This window comes from Cydia fagiglandana, chromosome 15 (assembly GCF_963556715.1).
Source record: "Cydia fagiglandana chromosome 15, ilCydFagi1.1, whole genome shotgun sequence".
NCBI classification, from domain to species: Eukaryota; Metazoa; Arthropoda; class Insecta; order Lepidoptera; family Tortricidae; genus Cydia; species Cydia fagiglandana.
Window position 1 is genome coordinate 5666343 of NC_085946.1, and position 26806 is coordinate 5693148.

General features: G+C 37.7%; 4 protein-coding genes across 4 annotated transcripts; 1 reads left to right on the forward strand and 3 right to left on the reverse strand.

The window, feature by feature from the left end:
* The first annotated feature begins 2567 nt into the window (after window positions 1-2567).
* On the forward strand, window positions 2568-3731 carry LOC134671261 (mitochondrial import inner membrane translocase subunit Tim9-like). The gene is made up of 3 exons (XM_063529074.1): window positions 2568-2737; window positions 3039-3134; window positions 3533-3731. The coding sequence occupies exons 1-3, from the start codon at window positions 2699-2701 to the stop codon at window positions 3665-3667; spliced, it is 270 nt and encodes an 89-aa protein (XP_063385144.1). The 5' UTR covers window positions 2568-2698; the 3' UTR covers window positions 3668-3731.
* A 1365-nt stretch (window positions 3732-5096) lies between these two features.
* On the reverse strand, window positions 5097-10616 carry LOC134671570 (uncharacterized). Its single transcript, XM_063529430.1, has 3 exons — window positions 10341-10616; window positions 6834-6970; window positions 5097-5945 (listed from the first exon to the last, which is right to left on the reverse strand). Exons 1-3 carry the CDS (start codon window positions 10366-10368, stop codon window positions 5097-5099), a joined length of 1014 nt encoding a protein of 337 aa, XP_063385500.1. The 5' UTR covers window positions 10369-10616.
* A 453-nt stretch (window positions 10617-11069) lies between these two features.
* LOC134671210 (UDP-glucosyltransferase 2-like) lies at window positions 11070-14358 on the reverse strand. Its single transcript, XM_063529003.1, has 4 exons — window positions 13399-14358; window positions 12632-12854; window positions 12097-12313; window positions 11070-11659 (listed from the first exon to the last, which is right to left on the reverse strand). Exons 1-4 carry the CDS (start codon window positions 14209-14211, stop codon window positions 11356-11358), a joined length of 1557 nt encoding a protein of 518 aa, XP_063385073.1. The 5' UTR covers window positions 14212-14358; the 3' UTR covers window positions 11070-11355.
* A 1851-nt stretch (window positions 14359-16209) lies between these two features.
* On the reverse strand, window positions 16210-26704 carry LOC134671571 (uncharacterized). The gene is made up of 8 exons (XM_063529431.1): window positions 25830-26704; window positions 23007-23229; window positions 22344-22560; window positions 20942-21217; window positions 19491-20313; window positions 18893-19115; window positions 17092-17308; window positions 16210-16727 (listed from the first exon to the last, which is right to left on the reverse strand). Exons 1-8 carry the CDS (start codon window positions 26649-26651, stop codon window positions 16460-16462), a joined length of 3069 nt encoding a protein of 1022 aa, XP_063385501.1. The 5' UTR covers window positions 26652-26704; the 3' UTR covers window positions 16210-16459.
* Window positions 26705-26806: the final 102 nt, after the last annotated feature.

Below are 26806 nucleotides of genomic sequence, written 5' to 3' on the forward strand. Positions count from 1 at the left end.
CTGTGTAGCGTTTATCGATATATAACATGATTAAAATCGACTTTTCACATCCCTAAAAGAGCACACATACACGCTATTACGCACACATACACAGCCTGGGCGCATCAAGAAAGGCAACACTTGATTTGAAGTCCACCTTGTCAACAGTATGGTTGTCCTTTTTTGACAAACGGCATTTTAAAAGAGCGAGGAGAGAGAAATGATACTAGTTGCTGCGTCGTGAAAGAGAACAGAAAAGGTTGGGCCCTTGCTTGATGCGCCCAGGCTGTGTATGTGTGCGTAAAAGCGTATATGTGTGCTCTTTTAGGGATGTGAAAAGTCGATTTTAATCATGTTATATATCGATATACGCTACACAGCGGAACGAAATAGCGATTAATTGAAGCTTCAATATCTTTGTTAAACATAAACATAATTGAAATGCTAATGGATAATGAATATATTATAATATAATAATATAATTCAATTATTGCGGAACACCTATTTTAGGAGGTGTTTATGTATTTCAATTAAATATCTGAACTTTCCCTTGGTTCCCTGCTGGGGCGTGACTATAAAATTGTGATCTGATAACCACAATAAAGAATAAAAGCGTTTTTGGTCATTTTAGGTATCGTTAAGCCTTTGCCGAAATACCGACAAAAAACGGAGAACAAGGCGCGAAGGCGTGAACAATCTGCGAAATCGACGCCACACTTGCGTTCGCGGCTTCGCCCGCGATTCACGCGCATAGTCTGGAGGGGGCTTTTGAAGTAAAATTAAAATTGCAAGAAATGTCGATAGTTTATCGATATGACTTTATCGACATGGCTACAGCAACGTGGGCCTCATTGTTAATCGTACACTTAACAAAAGTGGCAACAGTGACAGCTCGCTGAGACACCGTCTATATATATATTATATCTATGGCATCAAGAAAGGCAACACTTGATTTGAAGTCCACCTTGTCAACAGTATGGTTGTCCTTTTTTGACTAACGGCATTTTAAAAGAGCTAGGAGAGAGAAATGATACTAGTTGCTGCGTCGTGAAAGAGAACAGAAAAGGTTGGGCCCTTGGAATTGCTTAAAATATAAGGTTAATGTTTGGTTTATAATTGAAGTATAATATCGTAATAAATAGCTTTATAAATAAAATTGAAGCCATTAATTAATCGTAAAGGCAAAAAATGAAAAGTGCGTCTGTCAATCATCACGAGCGCTCTCGCGCAAGCTTCAATCAATGTTCAGATTATTAAAAAAAACACTATAACCCATGGACCTAGAATATACGGACGTAGTTTTGCTAAGACAAAAACTGTGATTCCATCATCCACCAATTTCCTAGTATTTACGCGTGACACACACACATTGACAGTTATCTCAATGCCCTCATCCACCAATTTGCCGTCAGACGGATCAAAACGTCAGTGAAGTAAATTTGTCCAAGAAAAATGTAAAATATGCCGGCATGTGTAGTTAAATCCTGCAAGAATTGTACCGATCGAAAGAAAAAAAGTGACGGAATAACTTTTCATAGCTATTTTTATCAATTATCATGGTATTGTACATAAAATCTCCATATTTCATTGTTTATAAATGCGAAACAGGAGTGTGACCAGGAAGTTGAATAGGGTAATTTCCCGAAAGTAGGGTAATTGATGCCCTTCTTATTAAATCATTATGTATATAAGAGATCATTTAGGACATTTAGCTAAATTATTGATTTTGCATTTCAAACTAGATCGGTATGGTAATTTCCCGATAATAAGGAAATTAAAGACGTTTACATGAATAATTTTTGATAGCTAACGTTTATTTGTTTTTAACCATTTACCCAATAGTATAAAAATGTTAGCGGACAATTATTTAAGCGACAGCTAAAGCAGTGGCTAATACATAGATCATGTTTTTTACGATTTAAATGAGTATTTTTTATTTAAGACTATGTAATTTTAGATGTACTTATTATAAATTTAAGTGATCTGTATATAATATTGTACCTAATTATGTAATATTGTATACCCGAACAGGGTAGCCGTTGCGACTTTGTATTTTTTTGACATCTTGTTTGACACGGTAAACAATAAATGAATTCTTATTCTTAAGGTAAACAAACATACTTATGTTGCTCGACGCGGTCCCAGTCCAGTACATGTCATCTTGAAACTTAAGTCATTGTCAATAGAGGTGACAGCAAGGTGTCATCTATTGGGCATTAACATGTCGAGCACTAGTACATTTACCTTATATTTATTTTTTATTTAAAACCAGATATGTTACAAGTTAAATATCATTAGGTATTGAAAATAATATTTGCACAAAGTAATTGTGCAACAATGCGCATTTTCAAGACCTATAACATCAGTTAGGTAGACACTTTTTTATCGTCTAACGTAAAACTGTACTATTTTAATATTTGAAAACAAGGACGACATTGAAAATAATTGTTTCACCATTAGGGGAGAATTTGCGTTACATATATGGTATCACTCGTCTACACGCACACTTTCAAACCGTCCGCCATTGCAGGGTCACAGTTTGTCTTAAGTGACATTCCCTCTGTCAAATATATAACTCTATGCTATAACCTAAAATTTTCAACAAATTTTAGTGTTCCAATATTTTAGTCAATTAAATAGTTTTTTAATTAGAAGCTATTACAGCGTAGTAAACGCTAATACCTCTCTGTGTTTAAGTTCCCACCTCGTACCATTCAGCATGGCAGCCGAAATTAGTGAAGCCGATCAGATCAAGACGGTAAAATAATTGTTTTGTAAATGATATCCCAAACACTTCGATCTAAATCAGTGTTCACAAATAGACTTTTGAAATATTATATTGGCTCTTGTTCTGTGAAGAGCTGTTTTAGGTTTCTGTACCTCAAAAGGAAAAAACGGAAGCCTTATAGGATCACTCGTGCGTCTGTCCGTCTGTCACAGCCTATTTTCTCGGAAACTACTGGACCAATTAAGTTTTTTGAATATTACTTACCTATTGTTATAAGCAATATAAAAAAAAAAACTTCCAGAAATGTAGTAATCTTCTTTTTCGATTCCAGTTCAAGGATTTCCTGGTGCAATACAATAAACTGTCAGAACTGTGTTTCAATGACTGCGTTCATGATTTCACTTCAAGAACTCTGAAGTCCTCTGAGGTAAATATTGCTTAGTCTTACCTAAAATTTTAAACTCACCATTACCCTTTCAAGTGGCAGGCCGCCGGCTCGTGGTCGATTACTTTAATTAAATTTAAAATTTGACTAATTAATATAAAGTTAAAATCCAACTTTTTTTTTTAAATCCATCTATCGATAAGTGATGTTGCCACTTGAAGGGCTATCCGTGATCACTGTAGATTCAATGGATAACAACTACAAGGCAAACTCACTATTTTCACAGATTTGTGTCATATTAAGGTTAACACTTTTACCGTCCATGCATTATATGACATGCACCATCAAACTAGCTCTGTCACATCCAACATTTTGGTGCTGTTACTGACCTAAAAATATCAATATAGGTACCTCTAGAAAGTTATAATTTTTGTTTTCAGGATAAATGTACTTCAAACTGCATGGAGAAATACTTACGAATGAACCAGAGGGTCTCGCAAAGGTTCCATGAATTTCAAATGATAGCAAATGAGAATATGCTCGCAATGGCCCAAAAAGCTGGGAACCCTAGCTAATTCCTGCTGAACGTACTCCTATAAGTAGTGACTTCACACTTCATTATTATATTTTTTGTTAGAATTTATTGTCTTCAGTGAAGACTAATAAAATTGTTATGGGTTAGAAAATTTGCTTTATATTTAGCCATTTTGTTCAATCATCCTTTAGCTGACAGCCCCACTATGCAGTAATATTGGTTTCTGAAATATATTCTGCGGTTAATACTGAGGCTGACGATATAAGTGCGGAAAGTACGAAATACGTAACGAGTGGGGATAAATAGGGAATACATATTAGGCAAAGCTCTGCGTAGGTGGCACTATGGAGTGCAGAAGTGGCACCTTTGTGGCACATACAGTAAACAAACCACATTGACACATCACACGTCCCGTCAATCACATGGCCTACTACGAAACAAGAAAATCGAAATTTCGTTATCTAATCTCTCTTTCACTCTTGCATATTCGAGCGATAAAGAGGCAGATAACTAAATTTCGATTTTCGCGTTTACCGGTAGGCCCTTGTTAACAAACCGCCTTGATGCATCAATGTCATAACTTGTCAAAAAACAGTTTCAGGCACAGTATGTATAAGTTAGTCTATGAATTTACTGTCTAGGTAGTGCTGCACTCTGGCGGCAGAACATTGCAGTAATATCCCCTATTAAAACACACGTGTATCGTACAACGTTTTACAGTACATATGGGCCTTTAATTTCTTGACGAGCACAGAAAGTGCTTATTCCCGCACTAGTGCGGGAAAGTACCACCAGTGTTTTTGGAATTTTGGCCTGTAAATATGTACTTGACTGTATATGATGTAAGAAGAAGTGAAATGAGCCCCCGCTTGCCCCCACGCTCCCGCGGCCGAGTAGCTTGAATATCTATATACCTATCTATCACCTTTAAACGAGCAATTCTTGTTTATTTATATACCTATACAGTATGTGTCGGACCATGGGGCTTTAAATCCAGGGCTTGATTTTACTCGCTAAACTGAGCTACTTTTACTACGGGACCAACCCTAAAATCGGGAAAAAAGTTGGCAAAGAATATTAAATCACTACGTGAAGTAGGTATAGCGCCTGGATAATGCTAATAGCAATCATTCAATTCGCGCATTGCTTACTTCAATTAGGTATTAGGCAATTCATTAACTCTTTAAAGTCCACCCCCCTTTTCACTCTCTTTAGGGATGATTTCCGATATAAAAACTATCGTGAGACTATCCTATCCTATGGCCCGTGACTCAAAATATCTCTATGCCAAATTTCAACTAAATCGGTTCAGCGGTTTAAGCGTGAAGAGGTAACAGAGAGATAGACACACTTTCGATTTTTTATAACATGTATTAGTATGGATAGCAAATAAAACAATTAGATGCTCGATGTATTATAAATCTAATGTAAACATTGTGTCTACGGTTACAAAAATGGTATCAAGTTACCTAAGTAGCTATTTTATTTTCGAATTTGTTGTAGTCTTCAGCACAATTATCAGCACTGGGATCACGTCTGGTGGTACCAGTCTTGGCATTGTAATCTGCAGCACAATTGTCAGCAGTGCCATCTCTTTTTGGAATGCCAGTGTTGGTCGCGTAATCTGACACACAACAGCTGTCTGCACTTGCGACACCACTTTTGTGGGTGGTGCTGGCAGCTGACTTGAATTTAGTAGTAGTATTAGGATCGCTACTACTACTAGTAGGATCGCTTTGTTGGGGTGTACTCGTAGATCCATTATTATCAGTTGTGCTCGGCGGCCAGGTATTACCGCACTGTCCATACATGCATAAAATACTCCTCTTTGGGCAAGGTCTGGAGCACGTCGGTGGCGGAGAGAAGTCTAAAATAAACGAAGTCTGCGAACTCGTATAATCATATTGATAATTGTTGAATTTCGCCTCGATACTGAATTTCGTTGTAGAAGAAGTGTCGGAGTCGGCGTTTAGTACGTATTTAAGCGGATAGGGGCCGCAAGGCGAATTGTTGAGGTTGGAAGGCTTCGTGCATATTTTGTATTTGCCTGCGTGTCTTATGATTCTGATTAAAGGCATTCCAGGTGGGCAAGTTGGCCCAGAGCAAGAAGGTGACGGGAAGCAGGGTTTAACGCAAGGCCTGGGGCAGGGTCTTGAGCAGGGACGGGAGCAGTAAAGTCTGGGTGGGCATCTAGATGAGCAAACTCTGCTTGAGCATCTCGACGGGCAGATGGCGCAGATTTCTCTTGAGCCGTTGTGGGCTTCGATTCGGCGGAGGACTGTGCAGGAAACGTGACCGGGCCGCCAACCACATCTTTGCTGCGGATAAAAAGCAATGATATTAATACACTCAGTCGCGTAGCGTGAACTAATCAAAATCAACCCGTGGACGAAGTCGCATCTGCGACACCTTCTTCCTTCATTCCCTTCCCTTCCTTCCTTTCTTCTTCTTCCAATGTATATTCCCAAGGTAATAAAAAGGATTTGCTCCCGTAGGGCCCCGCCCTTGAGGCCGTGGGCGATGGGCCGCTTTGCCCACACCTAGCAACATCACTGGACATACCGATCCATGTAGTCCATAGATCCAGTGGTAAGAATTAAGTTAAGGCAATATGAGACCAAGTATTGTCGTGGTTCTAGGGTGAGATCAAAGTACCCAATTACAGGGTAGTAATATCTATTAGTTTTTAGTTGATGATATTTTTAGTTTCTTACAACTCGAGTTATGAACACTCCAGTAGCCGAGGACATAATTCGAACTGGCGTCTTCTACTTCCGCAGGTATGGTTACATTGCCTTGTAAGTAATTGTTCCCAACTTGTTTATTGGATAATGGTAAGCGAGGGATGTGTTTGTTAAGCACCAATAGAAAATTACCGACTATTAAGAGTTGCGCTGAGCGAGGAGCAATGCGTTAAATGCGAATGATGTGAGCATGAATCTAGTATATAACTGGATCAGGCATGAGGCTAGGGGGAAAATGACCGAACGGGATAGTCTTATGTATCTTTCAGTAGGAGTAGTAGCGAACGCGCTATTATTGTTTGTCCTTTTTTATTCCCCACCGTAAATTTAGTAGGTATGTATTATGGTGGGCAACAAAGAAATTCGACCAATCATAGTGTCGCATAGCGTATGTTTTGTCCCTCACCGAGACACGCGTATAGCACGTCTATAGGATCCTACCATCTATGGACGTGAGTGTACCTGAAACCGAGGAGAAGATTTAGCGCAGTACATCCATCCCATATGTTTGGGAATAGGTCCAGGCCTGACGTCTTCCTTCTCTAGGCATCTGTGCTTTGGCAGGTCGCATCGGCCGAGGCAGCTGGATGAGATTTTGGCTGCAAACAATTAAGGCGATAGGTATCTGGGTTCAAGCAGGGAAAACATTCTATACCTACCTATCTGTACCTGGCTATATCATGCATTACCTATAAGTACCTTCTTTTTTATTCTCCCGGAATTAATGTAAATAAACTACTGTCATTGTCTTCTCAAAGTAAGGGCTCGAAGAAAACCTTAAAATAAATGTAAGAACTGAATTATCTCAGAAACTATTACCTAACAAATTTATCATCCTTAATTTTTATAGACTTGATTTCAAACGAAATAATAATTTTCTAAATGAGTCCAGGCGGCGTAGCACGGTCGCGTTTTTATCGCTTGTCACCATGCCTGTCACGTTCTAACAAGTATGTTAGTGCAATAGGGATGCGCATAGTTATAGTCGATAAAAATGGAACCGTGCTGCGGCCGCAGGTGGCGTAGCACGGTCGCGTTTTTATCGCTTGTCACCATGCCTGTCGCGTTCCAACAAGTATGTACTTAAGTGCGAAAGGGACGCGCATCGTGACAGTCGATAAAAATGGAACCGTGCTGCGCCTGCAGATATGACAAATTTCTGCGGCAGCAAACTAGCATAAGTATACCTTTACCTATACAAAAAAACGGTCAAATTGATAACCTCCTCCTTTTTTGAAGCCAATACCTCTAGCGGCCCCCCATACAAGGAAAATTGACAATCGAATTTGAATCAACGGTTTTAGAAAATAGAGTTGAATTTGTTTTGTTTTAAAATCCAACGAAACGAAATAAAATAAACTCTATTCCATTTCATTAAGATTTAAATTTCATTGGAGGTAATTTGTACTAGTATTAGGACATTGAACCCCAAGAGGTTAAATTAAAATCATTAAAAGCGATTAGATACACGGGATTACTCAATCTCCAAAGTTAGTGCAAAATAATGTTTAGTGATCCGCAACTTTTGGTCGCCCGGGTGAATCTCCACAGCGATACCAGTGCAATAAATAAAGTACCTTACTACCCGACAAAAGTAACTTTTTATTTTCCAATAATATACCAACATGTTCTATGCTATAATTTAGTTTTCTTTTAACAAAGTCATTATTTCTATAGTAGAATAAAAAAGATTTCTAATAAATATGGAAATTATCGACAGCTTAAATACCTTGAATGCTGGAAAGTTTTTTGTCACCGGCCACACCTTTGTTTATATTAATTCCGTCAGAATAAAAACAAAGGTATAAATCTTAAATGCAATAGTATTGGTACCTATAAGTATTACGATAGATTATTAGCTATTATAGTCTGTATCTTTAGGTATTTAAATAAAAGTAAAACAAACAATTTGTACATTTTCGGGTAGGTTTTAATCATTTATTGCTGGTAAACCAACCAAATTCAAAACCGCCTGAACTGAATGACAGACCTAGATAGGTATAGGTACATTATTAAATTTGATCATGTAATGTTTTCATCTACCCTATAATGGCTCCTTAAGCCAGTTGAGGATATAATTTTAGTGTTCCGTACAAAACTTTGTTTACGGAACACTTATGGGATCACTTCGGTCTTGCAAATCAGCATACCCCGGCCGGCGAGAGCAAAAATGCGTTGACAGCTTAATAGTGCGAGGACACACACTTTGGTCGATGTCGATAATAACAACACGATGTACTGGACCACCGTTATGATATGCAGAAGTATTAATTATTGTTGTAAACAAAATTAAAACCAAGTGTTTGTATTTATTCAGTATTTTATATAATTTTCGTAATATACAATTAGCATTTTTTCTAAATTTTCTGATTTTAAACTCCTTCGCCTTGCCGATAAAATCCATTTCATCCAACTAAAGGACCGTTCTAAATCTACTGTAGTAATCGGAGCAAAACGAAATAATTCATAGTGATTATGAATTTGTTCTGTATTAGGTAGTTCCACTTCTCTGCCAGATATCAATTTATTTAAATTGTTTAAAGTTAGAATGCCAACGTTCTTCTTCAACACATTCTGATACTTATTGTGAATAACTTTATAATAATAATAATTTTATGTTGATAGAAAATTGTTTTAGGGTTATTCTTAGAAACGCGTGGAGGTATCAAGTTGAAATAAATAACAAATACTAATGGCTCAGTTTAAAAAAAAATTGTGCTTAATTAAAAGTCGACTATTCTATCGACATCCATATGTCGATAGAATAGTCGATATTTAATTAAGCACTAGGAGCAGACGCATTTTTGCTCTCGCCGGCCGGGGTATGCAAATCAGTTAAATACGTTTTTTTTTTACTTTTATTTAAATATTTAAAGATACAGAATATAGTATACCTAGGTAGGTATACTATATTCTGTATCTTTAAATATTTTTTTTTACTTTTATTTAAATATTTAAAGATACAGAATATAGTATACCTAGGTAGGTATACTATATTCTGTATCTTTAAATATTTAAATAAAAGTAAAAAAAAAACGTATTTAACTGATTTGCATACCCCGGCCGGCGAGAGCAAAAATGCGTCTGCTCCTAGTGCTTAATTAAATATCGACTATTCTATCGAAAATATTATTAGGTACCTACCTAATAATATTTTACAGTAGGTACATATGGTCCTATTTCCCCGCACTAGTGCGTAAAATAGCACTTTTCGTGCAATGTTAAAAGGGCCATATGTACTGTAAAACGTTGTACGATACACGTGCGAATAGGTAATTCGCAACTTATATGTGGGATAAGATGGTGTATTTTCCATTTTTGATAATTGTAATTTTCAAATTTTCGTATGATTAGTTACCAACTCCAAAGCTGTGCCAAATAAAACTATAATGAGTAATTAATGTTTGATTAATAAATAACACTGATACCATTTTAAATATCCGGTTTTTAGGGTTCCGTACCCAAAGGGTAAAACGGGACCCTATTACTAAGACTTCGCTGTCCGTCCGTCCGTCCGTCCGTCTGTCACCAGGCTGTATCTCACGAACCGTGATAGCTAGACAGTTTGAAATTTTCACAGATGATGTATTTCTGTTGCCGCTATAACAACAAATACTAAAAACAAAATAAAATAAAGATTTAAGTGGGGCTCCCATACAGCAAACGTGATTTTTGACCAAAGTTAAGCAACGTCGTCGGGCGTGGTCAGTACTTGGATGGGTGTTTTTTTTTTTGCTTTATGGTACGGAACCCTTCGTGCGCGAGTCCGACTCGCACTTGCCCGGTTTTTTTTACACCTTAACCTTAGCGTCTCCGTCTTATCCGCATCTCCCCTAAAAGCGCTTATTACCGTAGTGTTTAGCAACAAGGGACTAAATTTTGTCTCAACAATATTAGGCACTAGCTAAAGTTACAGCATTCAATTTGTAGGTAATACCTAGTACTATTATTTTCTGTGGTAATACTTACTTTTGCAGGATTGACAGCAACAAGCCATTTATGCGATAGGATTTTATATGGTTCCTATTGGATTCAGGATTCTATAGGGTTTGGATGGGATGGTTGGTTGGTCGGGTGGTTGATGGTATGTTAGAGTAGACAATTGTTAGTCATGTTATTTGTTAAAACATTGCTCAGTAAAAGTTGTTTGGTCCGCGGTCATAGTGGTAATTTTATGATGTTAATGTACATTTTAAGGTAAAATCCAAAATTATTACTTGTGTGATGCCTACATTCTGTTTGAAGTGTTATGTTTGACATAAAAAAGATTTGTCATTGGAACTTATTTATTTTTCTAGAATTTTTCTATATTGTAAGATTAGTTGTTGTTGAAGGTTTAATACGGGTTCAAGATGAGCCATGTACTTATATACCTAGATATCTATACTGGGTCAAGCAAATCTTGTCAGTAGCAAACGGCGGCAAATTTGAAAAATCGAGGGTTAGCAATAGTTACCTAGATTACTTATTTTACTCCTGACCTATTTACCTAAGTCAGGAGTACCATAAGTAATCATACCTAGGTGGGTCGCTAGTTAAAGAATAGACAAGTCAGACGATAAGTACAGAGTAGTTTCAGGTTATGGGCCTAGCACCAATCCCTATGTGAAACTTAAATCAATAAAACTCTTGTTTTTATAAATTCATCTATATTATATTTCGAGCCCTCTCGCGCTCGAGAGGAGGCCTGTGCCCAGCAGTGGGACGTATATAGGCTGAGATGATGATGATGATGATGATATTTCGAGTACTTACATCACAATCAGATCACAATGATTCAAAATACATTAATATTACTAATCCTTGAGATGCCAGAGAGTCTACCGCGAGAAACGAAAATCGAAAATTCGTTGTATCTGCCCTCTATCACATGGAAGCATATTATACGATAGAGAGACATAAATTAATTTCCGTTTTTCGTTTCGTTTTAAGATGTTAATGAACCTACTTAATGCTACTGCGTTATTCTGTGAAAAACGTGTTGTCATTCACGCTTTGACTTCTTACTTGTCTTTTTGTCAATTGTTTTGACATTTTTTACACTTGCCTTCGAATTGCATAAACCTAATAACAAACTGAAAACTTTTGCTATAACATATAAGGAGATAACCAATACTCCTATAATATCTAAATAGAAATGTTGGTATAGAGGTGTGTCGGCTGCCGCAGCTCTGAATGTAAAGTTACGATGCCTAGCTGCGTACTCGGTCCAGTAGATTGCTGTGTCTAGCGGACGCATTGGTCGATCATGCCAGGCTTTAGAAATCTGCTTCACTTTTTCTCTGAACCTGAAAAGAGACAATAAATATTAAGGTATGCCAGGGAATGGAACAGGACAGAGGGCGCTCCGTTCCGTCACATATTTTATTTTCCTTTTTTACTTTAGGTTCTTTATTATTTTATTAGGGTCCGACTGAAACTGGTTTTCTGACAATTTTACTGCAACATCATACTGAGTCGAGCCCCTTTTTAACATCACGCTGTTTTGTTTATATGTTAACATAAATTTAATTTGTTTTAAAAGTTTTTAAGATTGTATGTTCAAATGTACCATGAATGTGATGTTAAATAAAGTTTTTCTATGTCTATGTCTAAAATGATAGCCGAGATTGGGCGCCATGAGTTGATCATTCATTATTATACTTAAGGTTTTCTCAATAAATTATTCCTATTCAATTATTCTTATTATAAATAAGCATTGGTAGGTAGTTAATATTAATCTTACTTGGGATCTAAAACTTTTCGGAATGCTGCCAGTAGATTTTCTTTATTTAAATCCCTTATTTGAACTTGTACGCCTAGTCCGCTTTCTTCTATGGCGGCTCCATTTGCTGGCTGGTCGCCCAAAACTGGCATGGCGACCATTGGGACGCCGTAATGTATGGCTTCAGTTGTGCCACCCATCCCGGCATGGGAGAAAAAGGCCAATGTATTTGGATGACCTGTAAAGAAACATTAACATCAGTCTTATTTTACTTGCTTCAGTCTTTTGGGTGGAAGTTTTTGGGAGGCCGTTACTAAAGTTTATGTTGTTAAATCATCTTCGTCGATAGCGACACATTCCCGGTCGCAAATAACAAGATCCTTACGGATAATGGGGAGACTTGGGAGAAGTTTTAGCAGGAGTGGTTTCTTTTTCTGTTTATCTCTGATACCTACAATGCTTTCATTTTTAACAACTCTGAATATTTACTAAACATGATGTTTTACGTCTGCAATCAATAGCATTGTACAAGAAGTGTCATATCTACTGTGCTTACCCAAAATATCAATCTGAGGCAGCCAATTGCCAGTGTAAAGTTTATCCTGAGCCACAGCTAAAGTCTTGTTACTCCATTTCCAGATAAACCTTTGCGGCAGTTGAGCCATCACGTCCAAAATGGCCTGCACCTTCTCAGGAGACAGCGAGGTTGGGTTGAGCACGGATCCGAAGCTTATATAAACTACACCATGTTTCGCTCCTTCAACGAATGTCTTCAAAGCCTGTGAAAAAATAACGAAGAAAGGCTAATAATTCAGGTAACTGTAGCTTTACCGTTAACTTTACGGAAGAGAGCAAAAACTGTCTGCAAATGAAACAAAAAAGCTAATAGGTAGTTAGTTAGTACCAAGGTTTGCTTTAAAGTAATTGAACGGAACTAGAACTGGAGTAACTAGAGTTAATTACGAGGCAAAAGTGTTACTTAAGGTAATAAAAAATTTATGAATACATTATGATAATGTCTGTGTGGAAAGAGAAGAGTTGTTGAATGTATTGGACCGATTTGGATCCCATACATTTCGCGACTCTTCTCTTTGCGCACAGACTCTAGGTATGGTGCTGTTTCTAGTGGCTGACGAGTTTGTCAACCAATACTTTACAATCTAATAATGTGTGATCAATGATCATCTGTGTGTATTTATTTATGCGTCATCGGTTAGTGGAAACTTAGTGACTCGGTCTTTATTATAGACGACAGGGGTCAATCTTTCATTTTCATGACCCGTCTTACCTAGGCTTTTCTCTAGTGATAGTTCAGATACTTACGCCAGCTAAAGATTTTGCCCGTGCGACATGGTAACCGCCGACTTCAATTACATTAGGCGGGAAAAGCCTGGACCCAGTTAGCACAAAGTTGTGGTACACAAGGAGGAACTTCATCTCTCTAGCCAAATCTTCCAAAGGCGGAATATCATCGTAGTACTGAGCGAGGGTCTTCTGGTCGCTTCTTTGCGTTACAAAATAGTAAAGAGTTCTGAAGTAAACATCGAATAATAGTCTTTCTATTCTTTGGTATAGCGTAGGCTTAGAACCTCCTTCTAAGAAGTGAAAAGGCACGTAGGCGGTGTTGTATGGGATGCCTAGTCTCCTATAATGCCAAGGCATTAGTATATGAGACATCATGCCGACTACGGGGGCGTTCAGTTTGTATGCAATGCCGAATGCGCAGTCGCTGTTGAATTGCTCAATGATTATCACATCGAATTTAGCTTTAGAATCGACTAAATCACGCACTCTTTTGTTCTTGAGCATCACTTCACAGTTCTCCTTACCGGTGGACGTTAAGAATAGTCCTGTGTTGAAGATGGTTTTATATGATTTTTCTATCGGCATATCATCTTTGAGTATTTCTAAGGTTCCCGCCAAGCTGATACTGTGATAATTAGGCGGCGGATTCTTTTCCGGAAAATGCGATATAACGGTAACATTATGGCCTTTATTAACGAGTCCTAGAAGATAGACGCGGAACACCAAGAAATGGCTAGTTCCATGATACGGAAATATACCTAGAATGTTGAGAGCATTAGCGGTATGCGCTAGTGCTATAAGTAAAGTGAATGCCAAGCTGATTGACTTCATTGCGTTCAAGGCCAAGGATGTAACAAAACACTTCTGCTAAAAACCTTCGTATGTGTAACTATACCCATGTAGTCAATGTCACTAAATAACAAAGTCAAATTTCAATTATCTCACTAATAACTTATTCCTTTGGAACAACTGTTACACGATCTTTTTGGGAAGTAAGCGGTCAACGCGTGAAACTATACGTCGTTCGTGTCTTAGAGTCAAACCAGACTGGCCATGGAAATGAAGCTCTGAGCCCAACATAATGATCGTAACGGTAAACATGTCGAGGGAGTGCTTGGGGCTTGCGCGTTAGGTTCAATACTCTTTTTGGGCATGAGAGTTGCTGATAATTACAAATCATTCAAAAATTGCGCGTTCGACCATAGAGAAAAAAGTAAATATATAGAGTGCTTACTCCGTACATCAGTTTTGGAACCAAAACTACTATAATTTTCGTAGTCGACAGCTTTTTCAACGCGCGTTAAAAAAGCGTTTGAATGACACAAATGGATAACCATTTATGTATTCACACGACAGCGGTGGCGCTTTTAATCCAGTGTTGTTGGATTTTAGACTTTAAGCTTTGGTCGATAAGTCGAATTTAGAGTGCGAACAGATTCAAGCGCTTTTTTAACGCGCGTTGAAAAAGCTGTCGTGCGAATGGGGGCTTAGCATCAAGTTGCGGAATTATCAGTACTGCTACTTTAGACTTAAATTACATTAGTAAGTACTCGATATAGAACCTTTTGGAAAAGTTGTTATCTGTATGGAATCTTTTGTTATTCATGCATTTCATCTTGCACACGTAATTAGCGGTTTGGTTTACAATACCATTCATCGGCAGGTAATCTCTCAAGTGCCGACATTTTGAAACCATTCGCCTATATACGGAGGGGTCCATGTGAAACTTTTTATAGGTATTTGTAACATCTATGTATAGTCAGCTGCATTGACTGGCATATAAATCTGTTGTTATACCGTGGTTTGCAATAAATAGTTCCTACTATAGTTAATAAAGTTAGAGTTAATGACGATCATTAGAATAATTAGGTACCTACTTAAGGTACGAGTATTTAAATAATAAAAAGCCATTCATATCGGTTTATTAGCAAAAGCTCTCGGACCTATAGGTACATAATTAAATTACATTTTCTTTATTTACATGCTTAAAAATAACGTTAACCTACTTCTTTATTAAGCAAGACGCATGATAGATAACTTAGATTAGGTATATTATACTGACTTGCTTGATGAATGATTTATTTATCGGTCTAGCTAGACGAAATTGCCTACATTGATAAGATAACTTATATGACGATATTAGTTAAGGTACCCACGGATTACCAGTCCGCTGGACGATATCAGCCCGTCACTTAAACGCAATTAAAGGTACCCGAACCACTGACAAGCCTCCTCCACACTCCACGGCGCGAAGCCGCGATTCACGCGCATAGTCTGGAGGGGGCTACAGGCTGATATCGTCCGGCGAACTGGTAATCTGTGGGCCCCTTTACATATGTTTATTTAAATTATCCCTAACTTTGATAGAGAGAAAAGAAAAGAAGATGGTTTATTATTCAAGTAGGCATATTACAAAGCGGTTATGCGCTTTTTACCTAACTAAGCTATAAAAAAAACAGCTGAAATCATTCAAGCAATAAATTATAAACTTTGAAAATTTGATTTTTATCCAAAGGTTAAATTATAAGTACTTAGGTACTCACCTAGTTGCTAATGTTGCTATGCATTATGATAGTACTGCCAAATTTATGAATTTATGATACTTATAGCACGGAAACGTTACTAGTTATCCATGTTTTTACAAGTTTAGAACTTAAATTATTCGTTGCACATTAAACTCTGTTACTAAGCGATCGACACTTATAATTTAGCCTATAGGAGTGTCCCACTGCTGGGCAGAGGCCTCCCCTCTATCCCGCCAGACTTATAATTCTAATAGTTATACATTAATACTACTTATAATACGAAAGACAAATTATTGACTCTCAGATCTCAATGCGAGTTTGATAGCGATTGGACGATAGATAGCAATTACAGCGTAGTGAAAATTATACAAGTTTGTACCTAGTCATGTTTTGTAAAATACCCATGCCTTTAACTTTATTCGTATTCTAAGTGTAACCTAGGTGTTTGACTCGGGTGAAAAGCACCCTCTCTTAATACCTCGTCAGAAATGACTGCCTTTTATCCATTGGTTAATAATATACCTACTATTATTACTATACATCCAATCACGACCTCAATCCTTCTTTGATTTCGTTCTCTTTCCAAACACAAAGAACTTAATAGCGAAAACAAACACATATAGATTAATAAACAAAATAATAATAATATCTAATAGTACATCCAATCCTGAAAGTTGGTAGTAAGGCTTGCCGACCGCGGGTATTCGAAGCGTGGAATTTGGATGGCGGACGGCGTACTCCGTCCAATAGATGGCGGTGTCCATCGGAGACATGGGTCGGTCGTGCCATTCCCTGGAGATTTCTTTTGCTCTTCTTCTAAACCTAAAATCATGAGGAAAGCGTACACATGTGAATGCTGATTGAAATCTAGATAAGAGTTATCGCCAGTCACTATGATGTAGTATATTACAAAAATTCGCTATGTCACGATTATGTATAGTATTTTTTGGTAAATTTTCTGTAGTTACCTGATAATTAAACGAATTCAAATGAATTAGACCGACTGAAATATGCCGTCCGTCGATTTGTTTCCACAAAAATGACCAACTCTGTTACGAAAATACATAGATAATCTTGTAATAAAGAAAAAGGGAGAGGAAGAAACTTATAATAACACACAAATGCATCAATTTTATAAGCCAAGAACATAAACTATTTTCAGTTTTTTGACCACAAAAATACTAACTCTGGATCCAAAACGGTCTTAAATTTTTCTAGCAGTGCGTCTTTGGTAAGTTCATCATAGGGCATGCGAACGCCAAATCCCTTTCTTTCCAAAGCCAGAGTGTTCACCGGCTGTTCGGCGAATACTGGGGTGAGAACCACGGGGACGCCGTGGTGTATGGCCTCTGTCGAACCCAGGAGCCCGCCGTGGGAGTAAAATGCAACGACATTGGGATGAGCTGAAAAAATTTTCAAAATTGTATTGTCTACTATAATTTTCATACTTAATAGAGTTATCAAATGTTCATTAGAGAGACGCTACACTAGAATCTTCCGAGCGCCGGCGTCTAGTTAACTCTATGGCTGCTGCTCGCAGGCGCGGATCCAGCCCTCAAAAAAGGTTGTGGTTACAGCCACTCCAAAATCCGTCAAGTGTGAGTCGAGGGTACCTGATGATTCCCCGACCAATAAATTCGCACAGAGGGAGATTTATTTCAGTCTATACACTCTTAGATAGATAACTACGCTAAAAAACTCCTTCAACTGTAAATTAAAAGCTGTCATTAAGCTAGAAATAATTGCCCCTGTTAGTAAATAATCTATATTCTTGCAAATAATTAGGGCTCTGTATTCAGCTGGGATACCTACCCTAATGATTCCCCGACCAATTTTTAGCAGATTGTCGAGTCGCTTACAAGTCTTACAATGTTTCGCCGAGTCAATTATTCGTAGACGTTACTTCAAGTCGACTTTTGGTAGACTCTTGATTCACAATAAATCATTCATTTTACCCGTGGACACTGTCGGTATTTGAAGAACTACTAACGATAAGCCTCCTCCACACTCGTGCGCGAATCGCGGCGCGAAGCCGCGAACGCGAGTGTGGCGTCGATTTTCGCGGACAGCGAAATCGACTCCACACTCGCTTTCGCGGCTTCGCCCGCGATTCACGCGCATAGTCTAGAGGGGGCTATAGACTACCATCGTGAAATTAGAAAAATGCATTTTTAGGGTTCCGTAAAAGGAAAAAACGGAACCCTTATAGGATCACTCGTGCGTCTGTCACAGCCTATTTTCTCCGAAACTACTAGACCAATTACCTAAGTTGAAATTTGGTACAGATAATAAGGCCAAAATCTGGAAAATGTCCACATGTAGAGCACTTGCCCCTACAGCTACACTTAAGTAGTCTGAAATTTACCAAAAATGCCATGCGATTTTTTGTAAGGTCTATGAAACCCTTTCCATACCCATATAGACCTGCGCTCTAAAACTCCTATGACAGTCAATAAAAAGCTGGAATTGTTTTAAGAAATTATACAAAAATGTCTGATTGTTTAAATTTAAGACTCCATAAGTTAACAATTTAAGAAAAGTCAGCTGCTATAAATATTTATGACAGCTAGGAGTTCTATTTAACTAAGTACCTAGGTACCGTGTTTCGGCCAATGGTCAAATCATTCTACGAAAAGTGAATCTGCGTATCGATCAACTGACTACTCTGCGTACTTATACCTAATGAAATTCTTCCAAATGTTCCTCTGCCAAAGCGTCTGTTAAACAAAAATCGGCATATTTCTACTCGGGGAATCAATAGGGCACCCTATTAGGGTTGTGGGCATGCCCACCGTGCCCACAACGGTGGATCCGCGCCTGGCTGCTCGATCTGCTGACTAGACGACTTCGCTCAAAAGACGCTAGGGTAGGGTCTTTCTTCATCATCTCGGCCATAAGACGGCCATTGCTGAACATAGGCCTCCCGCTTTCTTAAAACGGCTGAAACGTACTTAATGCCGATAAGTTTCTGTTGATCTTTGACGTACCTAGAATATCATTTTGCGGTAACCACTTCGATATGTAAATGTTCTTCGGATTCCCAGGCAATTGTTCCGCACCCCATTTAAAGACGACTCGTTGAGGTAGCTCCGACAGCGCTCCAACTATGGCCTCCAGTTTATGCATCGGCAGGCTTGTCGACTGTACCATTGAACCAAAACTTACGTATATAACTCCGTGTTCTGATTGTTCTATAAACTCTTTTAATTCCTGGAATAGGAAAAGAAAGTAGTTATGTTTTTGTCGTTTTGATATGCTTTTGTCGTTTAGATATGAACGGATAAATTATATGATAAAGTCAGCAGTCCCATATTCCTGGAACATTTTATCCACAAGAATTTAAAAAGACACCAATAATTCATTAGCTTATAGCGGTGTCTCGTATAATATACATATTCTTCCATAAAAAAATTTTTTTTTTATTATATACAGGTGTTAAAAGGTTACACAAAATGCCGCGTTAGATAGATATGGCCTTCGACTACATACTTCGAAATGTTAAGTTAGAAAATAAAAATAATATTTTTTCATAAATAGCAGTTTCAAAATGTAGAAAAAGAGAGTCTAGTTGGGTATAATATTCACCTCAGGCAGCGGTTTCGGTTTGGCGACGTGGTATCCTCCGACTTCTTTTATATTTTCGGGCCAAGCTTGAGCACCGAACATGGAATTGTGAATGTATGCAAGAAGTAACCTGATATCCTGCCCTAACTCTTCGAGCAGTGGGATGTCGTCAAAATACTCTGCAAGAATCGCCTGTTCCGCATTTTGATAATATCGATAATACCAATTAAGTGGTGGTGAAAGCACTGTTAATAAAAAACGTGTTAAGAAATCTGGATTGGGCCAAATCTGTAAAAGTTGATGGGGTACGCCAAATCGATCGTAATGAGATGGAATTACAAAATGCGACGTTAAAGCTACCACTGGGGCTTCCAATTTGTAAGCTACTCCTAGGGCACAGTCACCGATGAACGCCTCTACTAGCACTAGGTCATATTTCGTCCGGAATTTCACTAATTTCTGCACAGCCTGGTCTTCCACTAGTATCCTGCAGTTTTCCACAACACTCTCGAAAACAAATTTTATCAGTTCAACCTTCGACCATATAGTCTGCTCCATATTTACAACACTTTCAAATATTTCCTTTTTACCAGCCAAACTGATATCGGTGTAGTTTTGTAAGGGTTGTTTTTGAGGAAAATGCGATATGACTGTAACATTGTGCCCTCTTTTCGCTAATTCTCGGAGGTACGGTTCGAACACAAAGAAATGACTCTTTCCATGGTATTGAAAGATTCCAAGTATGTTCAAAGATTCCACTTCACTTAAATTAATTGTTACTAATGCTAAGAATAAAGCGGTGACGACTTTCATTTTTTTTTGTCGGTTCCTATCCAGCAACACAATGATTAATTAGAGTGTAAGCAGCAATTGTTATACTATTTCGTTTGCTTTATCATGCCGATAACTAGAGATAAAAATAATTGATATAAATTATATGTCAATTTTAAATTATATAATTATTGAACACGTGTATAAGTAATTGAACAATAATGTTGTGATGGACAATGGTATTTTTTGAAATAATAAATATACTCCTGCTAGAACAAAGGGGAACAATAAATTGTGTGATGTACGGAACCCTTGGAACGGGAGTCAGACTCTCACTGCTTCTCTAAAAATATTTAAATGAAATGAAATCAGCCAAAGTAATTTATATTTACTGTTTATTTTTCAACAATACTTTGACTAAATTAATGTGTATATTAAATTAAATAATAATAGTAATGATTAAAATAATGGATCTGTTGAGAATACTAATATGTGACATTAAATTACATTTGAAATTTCAGGATCGGGCGAAATAAATATGTAAGTAAATGTAAGAGTACGCGGTAAATATTGTAATGTCAAAACACTTTAATAATCTAAATATTCTACCTCATCTCTTTTAAAACAGTCAAACATTTATGCTGCATTCACAAAAATATATAAATAAATACTACAATACGCACATGAAAATTTCATAAAACTACGCCTTCTTGGATTTTTTACTCTGCTTATTCGATTGCGTTTTTCTTAAACTAAACACAGATCTAATAACATAAATCAGAGCGTAAATTATAAATGTAAATATAGCTAAAACATCTAAGTTAAAGTATTTGTAGAGAGGCAAATCAGCCGCGGGCGAGCGGAAGTTGAAATCTTTGTTTCTGACCGCGTATTCTATCCAATAGATAGCAGTGTCCATTGCAGACATTGGGCGGTCGTGCCATGCCTTGGAAATTTGTTTTACTTTACGCCTGAATCTGAAATCAAAAAGAAGTAATTAATAATCATGTCAAAGGCACAGTTTATATCAAATGTTGGCATATAAATACTTAATAGAATACAAAACACAACGGAAATGAAACCACCAATGTGATTTCTCATTATGTTTTCACTTCCCTCGCTTGCACAGGATTTGCATTATGTAGGGTACAAATGGTACAATGCGTTTGGCCAGTTGCGTTGCATTACAACGTTACACCATGCGTAGTCAGTGGCCTTGATTGCAGGTTAGAATAAATTAGCTAAACTACATAGGCGAGAGCGGGATTCAACGTGCCGGAGGTAAGTTGATCCGATGGGAATAGGAACGCAAGTAAACCACGGAGCGATTCGTATGATGTTTGTCGCGAAAAGTCACACCACTATGCGGTTGCAGGAGCCGTTTTCGTTGCTTCCATTATAGTAGAATAGTAGTTATGGAAAATAAATCAAAAACGAGGGCACAACGAACCCCACGGATAATCACATTTTTGCTTTGGATTTTTTTTACTATCTGTTGATAGTACACAACAAATTATCATATATTTCGACGAACTGCAAAATACTCTTTTAGCGTGTGTGAACTGCGATTTAAATATTTGACGGATAAGTTATAAATTTTAGCAACGGAACAACCCGCCCCATAGCGGGGTTAGTTGTCCCGTTCCGACCTATCTCATAAAAAAAATTCTGATAAAAAAACTGTTTAACGATGCACAAAATAATATCGCTACTCAGAAACGCAAATAAACATTATCTAATATAGCGCAACGCACGTACCTTATTCACACTGTTTTCATAGATCAAATTTGTATTTTATGAAAATCGGCACGTTTAACCCCGCTCTCCCCTACTAAAAATGCGTAGTTTTATTTTCTGCTAGAGTTAGACCAAGCTAAGTTGTCAGCGATTATGCTAGCTCAAACTGTGCAATAGTTAATTAAACGTCATAATTTCATAGAAGTTTGAAGTTTAAAATAAAGCTTGCACAGCCTGGGCTATCAAAATCGCTGTCAACTTATCTTGATCTAACTCTAGCAGAAAATAAAACAACGCATTTTTATTAGTTTCGCTAATTTATTCTACCTTGTGTACGGTTTTCTAGACAGAGAACAATACACTTACTCCGGATTTAAAATTATTTTGAGCTTGCTAAGCAATTCTTCCTTAGTCAGGGTCGTAATGTCGATCCGAACGCCAAGGCCGCTCTCTTCAACTGCTGCTGCGTTTGAGGGTTGATCCCCAAAGATTGGCATGCCCAATACGGGCACACCGTGGTGGATGGCCTCTGTTGTGCCCAATAGACCACAATGGGAGTAGAAAGCTATCACGTTTGGGTGGGCTGAAATAAGAAAGATAATATTATAATGAAAACAATATTCAGCTACCTTCCATAAAGTTTAAAGAAAAGCATTGCTTGATATGATGACGATGATGATGAGGTCATTAAAAATATACGACAAAGAAATACGGTAATGCTATTCCGTTCGTCGTAGTTGCGCGCAAGCATTAAATTTAACGTAGTTAGTTTATGAGTTTGGACTATTTAAGATACAACCCGAAGGTATATCAAGTAACTTACTTGAAAACGCCTTTATATTTGTAACAATATCAGGATCGAAGCAAGGGCCTTTACATACTTATCTTGTTAAAGTACTTATAAACTGCGCCAGTTTGAGATACAATCCGCTTCTCTTAGCTATTTAAACCAATGATAATGGCACCAAACCGTTTTACTTTTTTCCGGCGTAGGTACATATAAGTAGTAATATTTTTTCTTTTACTTACCTAACATGTCGTTCTGTGGAAGCCAGTTAGAGACGTAAATATTCTTAGGGTTTCCAGGAAGGTTCGGTTCTTCCCATTTGAACACGATCCTCTGGGGCAGCTCGGACACGGCACTGATGATGGCTTCCAGCTTATCACGAGGAGTGGAAGTGGCCCGCAGCATCGAGCCGAAGCTGATGTAGATCACTCCGTGCTCCGCCTCGTCGATGAACTTTTTGAGGTCCTGGAAGGTTTATGTTTTGTTATTTTTATGGGACGGTCGGTGCTCCAACTTAAGTACCCACGTCGCCATATTTTTTGTATGGCGACGTTTTATAAAAGAGGATACTTATGTTAGGGAACCGACTGTACTGGTAGATATAATTTACTACGAAGGGAAGTGTTGGTATGAGGTTTGGGGATTTTTTAGAGAAGTGCAAAAGTGTGGAAGAACAAGAGAGCCTTTTCTGGAATTTCGTAATGTGGCAAGAATTTCGCTCATTGGAAATGTATGTCCTGTAGTGGACTAGAATAATCTGAGAAGGTATAGTAATCTGTATAATCGGCGGTAGGTACAGCCGCGCCGTGTTATTAAAACCGTGGCCGTGTACAAAGCTCCATAGTATAGCCCATACAACATTGGAAACCGTGTCACAGAATAAATAATAGTACTAGTAGGTACAGAAGACTCACTCTCTAACAAAACGCGTCTGTCACGATCAGCAGAGATATGGCCGCTAGGTGGCGACAGCGCCACGCGCGGCTTATGGCAAACCCCAAAATTGGTGCCGAACGGATCTACTTTTAGCTACCTGTAGCAAAGCGACGAAATCGCGGAGTGAGCCACGCCTAAAAACCGCGTATTTTTACTACAAAAAACGTGTGTGTAATACAAGAGGTCTAACTAACTAGGTTTATTTTAATCTCTTGTGAACCAATTAAAATAGAGACAAAAGGATTCTTGAGGAATATGTTCCTTAGTTCCTAGTTTCAAAATACGTTAAAACCCATTTAAAAAGAAAATCACCAATCATGTCAGATTTTACAAGCGCAGCGACGATAATTTAGCCAAGTATTACGTGCGCTCGCGGTTTAATAAGTGGGACCAGTATCATTTTAAATCACCGACCTTAATGTGTTCTAATGTTACCAGTTCAAGTGTGGGCTAACTTATCATTTGCCGCCGTTTGAGCTAATCTATCAAATTTAAAAACCGTTTACCACAGTGACTTGAATTATGGCTAGCTTCAAGGTATGTAGATATATCTTGATAGCTAAGTTATTGCGAAAAAAAGCGCTAGAATGTAGGTATTTTTTTTGTGTATAAAAATCTATCTGAAACTAAGCGATATACCTGCTTACCACTATGGACGTCAAGTATTTTTATAATGTATCATATTGTGTTACTGAATAATAAAATTATGTCATCGCTTCTAGGTATAGGTAGGTACAGTCAACGGTAAAAATATGGGTGTACAAATCATTTCAAAAATATGTCCCATAACTCTTATGTCAGTGAATTAAGAACTATGGGACATATTTTTGAGTAAGTTGTCTACACCCATATTTTTACCGTTGACTGTACGTATCGTATCACCTACCTACTTAATTCGACCATACGTCATCATTCATAATAATCTAGAGGTGACTGACATAATTATATCTAGTTCTTCAGAAATCATCTCTTCAGGGGTTGAAAAGAGGGGTGGATTAATTATTTATTTATTTATTTATTTACATAAGGAGATCCAACAGCTAACTAAATGACAATGGAATCTTAAATAGATATATAGAGCCAATTACAGGAACTCGCAAATAGATATGTAGTAAAAACATATACTTAAGTAACACGCATCACACACACACACACACACACACACACACACACATCGCACACATGAAAGAGATAAGACTCAAACCAAAACTAACAACATTCGCTTACATAATCAAACCCTACTACCGGTGACATGACACCAATTAAATAGTGTAAAAACAAAGCAAAAAATAACTGAAAAACTAAGAACAAAATAAAGTGTTATGTTATAACTTAGATACTACATATACAAAGCACTCTCACTTACGAGATAAATAAAAAGTGCCTAATTGAAACACATTTCCGTCAATTTACGCCTCACGGAGGGAATGTCGCAATTAAATATATCAATATTATAGAAATATAATACGGATATAGGTATTAACTGCACGCAGAGGAAGTCGAGGGCAGAAGATGGTAGGTACAACATAAATATTAATTAACGTGCTAAGTATCTAAATTAAATTGTAAATCGTGGTAGAGGACAAAAATCATGTATCATCTGCTATGCGATTTCTAGGAAAACGATTTTATTATAATTAAATACCTACCTATATTCCTCCTTATTTCTGAAAATTAACATGAATAATGGAAACTTACTAAGTAGGTAGGTACATTATTTCCCTGAGATGTCGGTTTTTCAGTCAGTGATCGCCTTAAGTAAGTCAACGAAGATTTATAGTTGAACTTTCAGATAATTGGCAAATTTACGAGTATATCGTCGCCACACATGGTAGCGGGAGCGACGCGTGTGGCGTACTTATACCATGATTTAAGTTGCTTCATAGATCTCATACCTAGTCAGTTTTATTTGATCTTGAGCCTTGTCTGCTTTCAACGCAGAGTCGTTTTTTGGATATGTCTATTTACTTTAGACAGGATTCGATCCTATAGTTCTAATGCGAGTCACAATGATCTAATAAGATCAAGGCTATGCATTCGTAGTTCAATTCACTTGTGCTATTAAGTACATTCTCTCGTAATTTATTAATCTAAAGATTCTTGAGGTGAGAATAAATGTAAATACTTACGCCTGATAACGGTTTTGGTGCCGCAACGTGATAACCTGCAACCTCTTTGACATTTTCAGGAATCAACGACGACCCAAATAATATAGGGTTCTTGTACGTGAGGTAGAACTTCATTCGTCTTCCCAACTCTTCCAACGGAGGCACATTATCGAAATATTGCGACAAAGTTTTCTGATCGGTTCTTTGAGCGTACCAATTGTATAAAGTTTTGAAGTAAGCATTGAAGAAGAAAGCCTCAATACGTTGGTACAGAGTTGGTTTAGTTCCCCCTCCGAAGAATAAACATGGAACAAAGGATGGGTTGAGGGGCATGCCAAAGCGGTCATAATGCCAGGTCATCGGAGTGTGTGAAGTCAGACCGACCACAGGCGCCCCTAACTCATATGCTAATCCCAGGGCACAATCACTTTGGAACTGCTCAACTAATATTACGTCAAACTTTGTTTTAGATTTCCATAAGTTTTGCACTTCTTTATTTTGCAACAACACTCTGCAATTATCCGTACCAGTGGTAACTAAAAATATAGCCATGGCTAGAACAGTGGAATAAGACTTTTCAATAGGAAATACGTCTTCCAAAATTTCCATTGAACCGGCAAGTGAGATGTCTGTAAAGTTTTTGACTGGTTGTTTCTGAGGAAAATACGATATGGAGGTGACATCGTGTCCCCTTTTCGCCAGTTCGAGCAACAACGGTTCAAATACGAAATAATGACTCTTTCCTTGATACGGGTTCACTGCTAAAATTTTCAAACAGTTCACATCACTAACTGTTAAACTACACACTGAAATAGCAAACAAAATATTCACTATTATTTTCATTTTATTGGCGGTCTGTACCGCGGCAGGAGACTGACTGAGCAGCGGCAAGCGCAAATTCTATTTAAGTGCAATACAATTGTTTGTGTAGACGATCTTTTGATAATGAGCTTATATGAATGTATGAATATCCATTTCACGTTGAGCATAATATATCA

What these genes read in the sequence shown, in the direction of transcription:
- LOC134671210 (XM_063529003.1), bottom strand. Translation starts at nt 14,211, where the DNA reads ATGAAGTCAATCAGCTTGGCATTCACTTTACTTATAGCACTAGCGCAT. An exon ending in GGGCAAAATCTTTAGCTGGC is followed by an intron (nt 12,855 to 13,398) that starts GTAAGTATCTGA and finishes ATTTTTTCACAG; the next exon opens with GCTTTGAAGACATTCGTTGA. An exon ending in CGAAAAGTTTTAGATCCCAA is followed by an intron (nt 11,660 to 12,096) that starts GTAAGATTAATA and finishes GTCTCTTTTCAG; the next exon opens with GTTCAGAGAAAAAGTGAAGC.
- LOC134671570 (XM_063529430.1), bottom strand. Translation starts at nt 10,368, where the DNA reads ATGGCTTGTTGCTGTCAATCCTGCAAAA. An exon ending in TTGCTGTCAATCCTGCAAAA is followed by an intron (nt 6,971 to 10,340) that starts GTAAGTATTACC and finishes AATTGTTTGCAG; the next exon opens with CCAAAATCTCATCCAGCTGC. An exon ending in AATCTTCTCCTCGGTTTCAG is followed by an intron (nt 5,946 to 6,833) that starts GTACACTCACGT and finishes TTTTATCCGCAG; the next exon opens with CAAAGATGTGGTTGGCGGCC.
- LOC134671261 (XM_063529074.1), top strand. Translation starts at nt 2,699, where the DNA reads ATGGCAGCCGAAATTAGTGAAGCCGATCAGATCAAGACG. An exon ending in AAGCCGATCAGATCAAGACG is followed by an intron (nt 2,738 to 3,038) that starts GTAAAATAATTG and finishes TTTCGATTCCAG; the next exon opens with TTCAAGGATTTCCTGGTGCA. An exon ending in GAACTCTGAAGTCCTCTGAG is followed by an intron (nt 3,135 to 3,532) that starts GTAAATATTGCT and finishes TTTTGTTTTCAG; the next exon opens with GATAAATGTACTTCAAACTG.
- LOC134671571 (XM_063529431.1), bottom strand. Translation starts at nt 26,651, where the DNA reads ATGAAAATAATAGTGAATATTTTGTTTGCTATTTCAGTGTGTAGTTTA. An exon ending in AACCGAAACCGCTGCCTGAG is followed by an intron (nt 19,116 to 19,490) that starts GTGAATATTATA and finishes TTCCTATTCCAG; the next exon opens with GAATTAAAAGAGTTTATAGA. An exon ending in AAGACCGTTTTGGATCCAGA is followed by an intron (nt 16,728 to 17,091) that starts GTTAGTATTTTT and finishes TCATGATTTTAG; the next exon opens with GTTTAGAAGAAGAGCAAAAG.